The 9,672-nt window shown below is 39.6% G+C and overlaps 1 protein-coding gene across 1 annotated transcript; it reads left to right on the top strand.

Moving 5' to 3' along the window:
• The first annotated feature begins 1,763 nt into the window (after positions 1 to 1,763).
• Positions 1,764 to 5,202, top strand: h1m (linker histone H1M). Its single transcript, XM_079487648.1, has 5 exons — positions 1,764 to 2,062; positions 2,144 to 2,424; positions 3,322 to 3,439; positions 3,645 to 3,694; positions 3,800 to 5,202. The coding sequence occupies exons 1-5, from the start codon at positions 1,978 to 1,980 to the stop codon at positions 4,076 to 4,078; spliced, it is 813 nt and encodes a 270-aa protein (XP_079343774.1). The 5' UTR covers positions 1,764 to 1,977; the 3' UTR covers positions 4,079 to 5,202.
• The last annotated feature ends 4,470 nt before the right edge of the window (positions 5,203 to 9,672 follow it).

The raw sequence follows: 9,672 nt of genomic DNA on the forward strand, positions 1-9,672 counted from the left end.
TTTCAGCGTTACAATTTCAGATTCAAGTTTAATCGTTACCTTCGCATTTGCTTATTTGTTGCTGTCTTACAAACGTGCAGAATCCGCAGAACACGTCGTGTCTTTATTTTAAATATTTCCAAACCTGGCTTTGTAAAATGTACTTTGAAATGAACTTCCAATGTATTTCCAACTTTAAATTAGATTTTGAAAAGCAGATTTTCACTCCGGTCTCAAACGTTTGGATCTGCTGTATGTGTGTCTGTGTTTATACAAGTGAAAATCAGTTTGATCCCCAGCAGTTCAGTTGGAAAACTTTACTAAGAGAGAGGGAGAGAGATTGAAAATAGAGTGTGGTCTAAGCTGTGCCATGGATAACAGTAATCTCTTCTCGTGGGAGTGTGCCATGACTTTCGTGAAAACGGGTTAAAAAAAACGAAGTGTGACCAATGCACACATGCAACTGGCAAAGCCTGTGACCTACACACACGAGCACAAACTGACCCCAGATCACGTACACACATGAACACAATGCCTCTGCAAGACAAACAGTCATATTGTAAGCAGATGTTGAGAAAAATCAAATCCAAATGATCCGTCCTTGAACGTGTGTGCGCAAACATGTGGAAACTTCAGACACACATGTGTAGGACACTGCTTTACACGTCTTGCGTAATGTGTGTCTACAGACAGACAGGCAGACAGACGCTCAATTTCATGATCAAATGATGCCATTAGACAAAGTCCAGTACGTTTCAGCTCATTATCCTCTATATGAATCCGTCTTGCACTGATTCCTCTTCTATCACTAAATCCAATAAATCGTTTGTAATTGCATCCGATGGACTGTGTGCGTTGGCTTGCGTTCTATCACACTTGTTTCCGAATGGAACAAACCTCTTTCTTATCCGCGACTTCGACGTGACCCTCGGAAAAGTCCATTCGTCTTTTCTGAAGTCATTTAAACGGACAAAACAGGGCAGTAAATCAGCTTTAATAAGGAAGGATGAGTTTTTAAAGAGCGATGGAGGCGTCTGGTCAACGCGCGGTCAGTGTTCTCAGTGTTTTTAAGAGCAGGCTCACGAGTTTATGGTAAATCAGTGTCCGTCTAAAATGGCGATAAACAAAGAGAAGAAAGAAAGGGAGAGAAAACTCGGCACAACGTAGGCTGCAAGAAGTTATGCAAATTAAAGTTTCAAACTATGCAAATAAGTAAGTAAGTTATGTACAACTTGTGTACCAAACAGCCAACTTTAACGGGAATCACAACATTGCAAACTTTTAAGTAAAACTATTTGAATAGACCAAAAAGTCAAAGCCAAGGTAGAGAACATATTACCAAAGAGTCTATAAATTCTATAGAAGAAATATCAGGATGTGCAACCATAGATTTATACGAGCAAGGATAAAGCAACTTTAAGGATGAAAGATCATATCTCTTTTTGTATTTAGATAACAGGAAATTCTCTTTGATGTACTACAGGGGACTTTTATCCTACTGGTTTTCGTGGTCCAACTGGGTACCATAAAAGTCCTATCTTGAACAATGTGGTCTAAATCTTTTCTTGTGTTATATTTGTCTGCAGGGAGTTTCCTAAAAGAAGCATTTAGTTCAGAATCTGGCTCTAAATGATCCCGTAGAAATTCCTCTTCAATGACAATGGGCTACACAAACTGTACACTTTGAAAGAAAATAAAATAAATGTAGTGCTTACTACAAGAGGCGTGTTCCAATTCATTCTGAGCGCAGGTAGGTAAGTATCGCGAGAGCGAGTCGAAAAAGCACGCAGCATTCGCGATACCTTGACGTCATGTGCTGATTGGTCTGCGCAGCGCCACAGTCAAACACGCCTTCCTCTCACGTTAATTGGCGTAAATCGTGCAATTACGAACAGCTGAATTAAAACCGCGCACTAAATAAAACAGATCGCCATTACACACCTCAAACGCACGACAGCGACTCAAGTGTGACGTTATTTACCTGAAGTTCACCTCGAAATGCCTCCTAAAAAAGCCTCCGCAGAACCAGTCGCTGCCATCACGGAGATCCCCGAGATTGAACGAGTGGAAGATGCCACACCCGGTTTGTAACATCGTCACGTAATTTTGTAACGACATTACTTCACTATATTTGACGTGTTGGTTTATTGTGTCTCGTGCGAAGACGCTTCCGAGAGCGCGCGCAGCAAGGCCGCCGGCCGGAAGCCTTCACCGCACCCGTCCACGATGGAAATGGTGAAGGAAGCGCTAAAGGAGCTCGACTCCAGAAAGGGAGTTTCGGGTCAGGCCATCCGTGGCTACATCAAGGAGAAATACACGACCGTGGACGAGACGCGCCTGAAGTTTATGGTGCGGAAAGCCCTCGCGAAAGGCCTCGAGACCGCCGTGTTCGTGAGACCCGCGAACTCCGCGCCGACCACGACAGGCGCGCAGGGACGCTTCCGGGTAACGTTTTGTTCATCGCTTTTCTTGTGACGTGAATGAGCACAGGGGTTTTAAGCTTATAACTTACAATGTTTATTACAGTACGCGTAATAAAAGCACGGTTTGCGTAAAGGCGCACCAAGCACGAGTCTCACACCGGATTGGCTGCATCCGAAATGGCATACTGTGACAGTACGTACTAAATTAGTCAAAACCGTACATAGTACGTCAGCCATTTTGATGGTCATGTGACCCATGGTGCGCTTTGACCTATGATGTATTTACAACCTACACGTGACTGATAACATTTATTAGCAAGAAATTAATTTATCGGCGCACAGCCTACACTAAAAACAGTCGTTGCCTTAAAGTTTTCAGCTATATTTCACCTTTGAAATTTGACCATTGCTAAGCTCCTGTGGCATCATGGGATAGATAGTCCATCTGATCCACTCTCCCGAATCTCTGGAAGTTGTCATCCATCCGGGTGTTTCTTGCCGACTGTTTTTTTGCATACTGGGATTTCAGACATACTATTTATCACTCGTACTCATTTTCGCCTACTGTAGAGTATGGAAGTAGGCGATTTCGGTCGCAGCCGGTGCCTCACCTTTGTAGTTCACTTGTTGGGGGGGGATCACAACATTCTTTCAGTGCACTTGCTGCATAAAACAAAATCCCACAAATCTAGCTTAATGCTCCTTACAGGAAGTTGTCACACCTAATGACTTGACATTTTTGCGCTGATGCCTGTATTTAACATTTTTGCTCAACTTTTTCAACATGTACCTATTTAGTACACTAACATTGTTGGTTAAGATCAATATTAGCTGAATATTTAATAAAATAAAGTACTGGATCTACCTGATTTGTGTGTACTGCACTTCATTAAATGTATTTGCACTCGACTTATTTTAGATTGCTGCGAAGACTAAAGCAAAAGAAGCTAAAGCACAGACGAAGGAAAATGCTGATCCCAATGTACAGAAAGCGGCCAAACCTAAAAAAGCCAAAGCCCCTAAAGCCAAGGGTGATGGTATGTTCTGCATGCTCCCCATTAAGACTACAAAAGTGTTTTTGTCTTGAGCAACAATTTGTCAATTATGATAATTGCTAGTTCTGGTCGATGGCTATTACAGCTGCCCTAGAAACTAAAGGCTCTTTACATCTCCTAAATGGATGCTAAAGAGCTTCTATAAGTCATGCCGTTTATCAAAACTGGTTTTTATTTCTCTCCTAAGGAACGAGTAAAGAAACCCAAAAGTCCAAGAAGAAGAAAGCAGCTACAGATGTAAGTTCTGCATGTTGTTTTCCTCCCGTGTGAGCCGACATTACAGCTGTGAAGTCTTAACTTCTCTCTCCCCAACCGTTGTTTTCTCCTCCCTCGTTCTCTTAGGATGCTAAGCCTAAGACGCCTGAGCGAGAAGGCTCTGCCTCAAAGGTGGCACCCGCTAAGAAGCCCAAGGCAAAGAATGCTGCAGGGGAGGGTGGAACTGAGCCCAAAGCGAGCAAAGCAAAAAAACCTAAAGCGCCAAAAAAAGAGGTTGCGGAAGAACCACCGGCAGCAGCCGTGAAGAAGGGAAAGAAGACTGTGGCGAAGAGCGACGTGGATGAGTCTGGAGAGAAAGGAGGCGCAACGACCGCTAAAGCCTCTGGGAAGCGAGGGAAGAAGTGACGCTGGAGATAATTGCTCATGTTTTTATCCATTTGTTGTTTTATTCATGCACTTGCATATCAAAATAAAAGCCCTTTTACTTGTTTTCAAAATCCATAGCGTTTTGTTTTCTTGATATTTGTGGTGACCATATCTGGGATGTATGTCCTCATTTTACCTTTACAAGTATCTCAGTCAATGTAACCCCCACCCGGTCAAGACAGGTCTGAGCAGTCAACACAATCACATTAAGACTCGCTGATCTGCAGGAAAGTCGCCTGGATCAGAGGTTGTCCGACAATGGAATTCCTAACTCTGGCACAGAGACCGCGTGTGAGGATTTGGTCCCTCGAGGGAAGTTTAGTAAGTCCATCTCAACTGTGCCTTTTTCCAGCTTACTCTGCATCCCCGAAGACCTGTGGACGCCCGGGGCCGCTGTGGGTGTATGTAAAGGCCCGATTCAGACGAAATCCCTCTCATTAGTGTACGCCTTCCAGCCAGGTGACATTACTGAAGAGTAGTAGGACTGTGGAGGGAAGACAGGCCGGGTTATTGCAGGTGGATGGAGGGAGGACAGCGAGATGGATTGATGTGTGGACAAGAGAGATGGATTGAGGAAGTGAAAACAAATGGAGTGATGTGAAAGAGGACAAATAGACTGGACTTTAAAGCAGAGACGGGTTGATTGAAAGAATGATAGAGGTCAGCAAACACGAAACCGTACGCTGACTGAGGGAGGCACGGACAGATTGATGGAGAGAGGGAGAGATAACCTTAGATGGAGTAATGCAAACCAGCTGAACATTGCCTGCTGTTCTTCAACCACGGCCGGTGTTGAAGGACTTCAGTCTGTGATCTGCTACTGTGAGTTCTTCAACAACACCTGTAGTGTGTTATTTCCAGAAAACCATTCCTACCGTCAGTTTAAACCACAACCTACAGGAAACCTACAAAGATCAGGAGATTTGAGGAGCGAAGAGTATGAAAGTAGATTGTAAAGTATCTGATTTGGGTACAATCGATGAGAAACTAGTTCATATCGAGAGCTTCAATAATATTGAACATAGCGAAATATCTGAGACGCAGATGAGACTTCAGCTCTCCATTTAATGTCATTGATGTCTAAGCAATAAATGAGATGATTTTACTTTTGAGAAAGTATTTTGAGTTTATAGCAATTAATTTACAATTGGGCATACTGTCTCAAAGTTTATACAGAAGTATGAAGCTCATATTTTAATGTTTTGACGTTTAGCATTAAAATGTTTCTCTAATTTGATTTTAAATGTTTATATCATTTTTCAAAGTTGGGTGAATTTGTGACTTAACCACAGTAGGAGGAGTTTAACCTCTATATAGTTTAATCTATATTAAAGGTTTGATTCTCATTGAAGTTTACACAAACAGTTTGGTCTTGATATGAGCACTTACTGTTTTACAATGGGACTACACTTTCAAAACATCTTTGTATTTTAATATTTGTCCCAGTGCTACACCTTAACAGACCTCCAATGTAAACACGTTACTGTGGTTTAATTTTATTTCACCTCTGGGAAAAGTTAATATTATTTTGTTGTAGTATTTGACTGTCATTGAGCTTTATGTCTATTGAACCCGGAACATTCTTTGAACCTTTACAATGACCAACAGATGCCCCTAAAAGTTTGGAATGTTAATAATGCACAGACCATACAAACACACACACACACACACACGTCTTGTGGATGTCTGGCTTTATATCTCTCCTATCTGTGTCCTTCTCAAGCCAGGTCCACCCGTATGCTTCACTGCACACAAGAATGAAGACTAGACATAAAGAGTAGTGTGTTCACACACACAGAGAGAGAGCAGTAATAGGACAGACCTCTGTTCTTATCTCCCCCGTCGTTCCGTAATGGATGACTATTCACACAAAGGTCACATACACACTCTGTCAACACTCGTGCACCAGAGACATCCCCATGACAAGTGTGTCACACACACTAAATACACACTAAAGCACAAGAGACCCTTCTCCTATCATAACTGACAATGAAAGAGAGAGACTTGATGTCTCTTTATGGGATGATTCGGACGCTGTGTTAAATCAAATTCACAGACAAACGTTACACATCATTATTATGGTCTGAATATGTTCAGGGTTGTGTTTTGGACCAATTCGTAGAAAAGAAATTCAATGCACAGTAAAAGACAGTTTGCCAGTATTTACTGTAGATTTACATTTATGTAATTTACTGGAAACAGTTTGTTTAAAGATAAATGATCATTAAACATTAGCAAGTCTTTATCCTTACAGAAAAAAACATAAAATAACAGCCTTGTGCAAAGCATTAACCAATATTAGAAAAAAAACTGAAAAACGTTTATGCGTTTTGCATGATGCTGTAATTTTTTCGTTTTTTCTGTAAAGATAAAGACTTGATCATGTTTGATATTCATTTATCTTTGAACAAACTGTTGCCAATGAATTACATAAATATAAATCTACAATAAGTTATTGGCAACTAGCTGCATAACTACAGCAAAACATTTACTGTGTGAAAATTCAAATGACACGGTAAAGTCTTTTATTGTGTGAAGAATGTGGCATTCTGCAGTGTTTGCAGTGTTTTGTTACTGGCACAAATAGTTTATATAGACAATTTATACACAGTCTAACACATATTTTTTATCTTTTATCTGTAGACGGTTTCATCTTGACAACAATGTTACTGCGCATGTGCACTTTTGTGACCCCAAATGAACTTCTGATACACATTCACAAACAATAGAGTGATAACAGTCAAAAGAAACCGAGAAGAACTATTACTTAGCTAAACTTGTCTCTCCAATATTTTAATTTAGACTGCGATACCAAGCTCCACCACTAGATGTCAACCATATGGTTTGTTTAAATGCGACCCAACTACAGGACCCGTTCAACAAATTGTTTATTTAACAAAATGAACGTACAACAAAATTCAACAAATCTTTATTTAATACAAATGTTTTACAATAAAATAATAATATAAATTAATATGAACTAGATTAAATAGAAAATAATTGGTTATATTCTTAGACACTAGACAATCACTAATCGGAAGTTAACTAGGGGTCAGGCGTGCACACGTCCGATGAAACGGTATATAGAGTCAGTAAAATGCACTGTAAACACTGTAAAAAACTAAGATTTCTTGCCAGCTGGGGCACCAGAAATATTACGTTAAATTGTCCGTTTTTATACTCTTAAATTACACTTTTACCCTGTTTTTCTTTTTCTGTTATTTGACAGTTTTTACTGTATTTGAAAAATCTGTAAAAAACTGTAAAATCATTTTAAACATTTTAATCAAATGAAAATCATGTTATGTTAAAGTTAAAACTAGTTTAGATTTTAGCATCTTCAAAGTTGCTACCCTTTGACTAGAATGTGTAAAATCGAAGTCAACCATTCAAAAATATATTTGTAATAAAAGTTTGGTTTCTAATTCTCACAATTATATTTTTGTCTACAAAAGTCATTTCAGACATTTAAGCATACACCTTCAGATTAAAAGACTTCTGAGATCATGAGAAACGTTTAGTTAAGCATTTACAAACTTTATATTTATGCATTTACTGTATATACTGATATATGGTAAGATTTTCGTCTTTTCTGACTACAAACCCAAAACTGCACGTCTAAAGAACAATGCAGTAGCACCACAGGGACCACAGGTTTTCAAGTGAGCGGTTGGATGAAGATGTTTAGATCTTGGTCTTGAGTGACTGAAGACGATGATGAATGCACATGTGACGGCTGAGAGGAGCGTGCTGAGGGGAAGGAAGGTGAAATCTTTGTCTCTTGTCTTCCACAGGGATGCATGGTAAGAAGAGATGCTACAGAGAGCCATTGTGTATAAGACAAAGATTTCAGGAGGGGGTTGGGTGGGACGCTTCAGGAATGTGCTTTGTGTTCTTTCTTCAAGATAAAGGCAGACACACACAGATTCTAAAAAAAGCAGAGAGACTAAATCTTTCAAATCTAACACTGCCACATTTGCTTCAGTGTTTGGAAGCTTCTCGCAACCGGTTATCCACTCTCATACGACGTCGTTTCAAAAGTATAAAACTTAGTCTCAACATACAGTTGTGTCTGTTTTAAAGAGCTACCACATTATTTTCAGTGTCTCAAAACCATAGTTTTGAAATCGTAGTTTAACCAAATAGTCCTATTTATTTTCATCTCTTTGAGTTTTTATCAGAGACTAAAATTCATTTGTAGGCCTCAATTCACTTTGGCGGTGTTTGTTGGACGTTTATACGCGACTCTGTCTAAATCCAGGCTAGTCACATAATTGCATTATGAGAAGCATCAAGTAGAGACAGTCGAAGTTTCATTCGAATGTGATAAACACAGAAATGAATGATTTTATTAAGTTTACTTTTTTGCACAAAAGGTACCAAAAGTTGACATCGTCAACATTAAAGATTTCAGGGCAGTTTCCCGGCTTAAACCTAGTCCCAGACTAACTTGTGTTAATTGAAAATAACTTGCACTGACGGATCTTAAAATATACCCGTGTTTTTTTATCTCAAGATGCCCACCAGTAATGTAATTTTGTTTTTTAAAACGACTTTAATATCCTAATTTAACCAAGGCCTAGTCCTGGTTTAAGATACGGGAAACTGCGCCATAAAGTTGACATTTTCAGAGAATGTTCTTTACATTGTGATTTTAGGTAGAAAGCAGAAAATCAACCAAAAAATTACCGTAGTTTTCGCAGACTTGGTCACATGTTGACTGAAATAAATTGTGTGGAAAGTCGATTTTTTAACTCTAATGTTAGCCATAAATATATTAGATATATTAATATGTAATACAAATCGTATTTTGATTTGATCTAAAAGAATTTTAAAGCGGGTTTGTTTTTATAATCAGTCTGATCTGAGTTTGTTCAGAGGAAGTTAATGATGGATGAAAAACTACTGTTTAATTCAAAGAGTAAGAAGGCAGACGGGAAATTGTCCAAGAAATGTATTTTGGTCCAAAGTTATTTTCTAAGTGGACCTCTGGGGAAAATATTAAATGCTAAAAAAATCATTTTCTTCTTCCCTGTTTGTTTGGCAAACTTTTTCCAAGGTCCCGTCATGATCCTTTTATCTGTGACTGACTGTCTACACGCACCTGTCGGATGCATATTTCCATAATTGTTTTTGGGGTGATCCGATTTCTTGGACATTCTTGTTTTAAGCATTCCTCCCCGCAGACACAATGACCTTCTCTGCTCGGCAGGGGTGGGAGAGAGATTTGGAAACGGTTTAAACTTCTCTTCCCTCGTGTGTGTCGGCACACCGGCGGATCTCACGTCCCCAATTCCTCAAGCAGAACGATTTTCGGTTTCTTCCCAAGAGTCCTCGAAACGTCCTTGACTTAAACCTTCTATCTTCTACAGACTAACGCCAGTCTTTTCTCTTCAAACCGTTGCTCCGTCACTTTCCTGTTTGTCTGTTTATCAGTAAACACGTCAATCTGGGACTCACGCTAAAACTGGGTCATATTTTATCCCAGAATCACAAGGAAAAACAATTACATTATGCACGAAGGCAATGCGACCTTACCTTCGTGAACACTTTTTACCACACTTTGTTTGCAA

Source organism: Barbatula barbatula (assembly GCF_947034865.1).
Source record: "Barbatula barbatula genome assembly, chromosome: 2".
NCBI classification, from domain to species: Eukaryota; Metazoa; Chordata; class Actinopteri; order Cypriniformes; family Nemacheilidae; genus Barbatula; species Barbatula barbatula.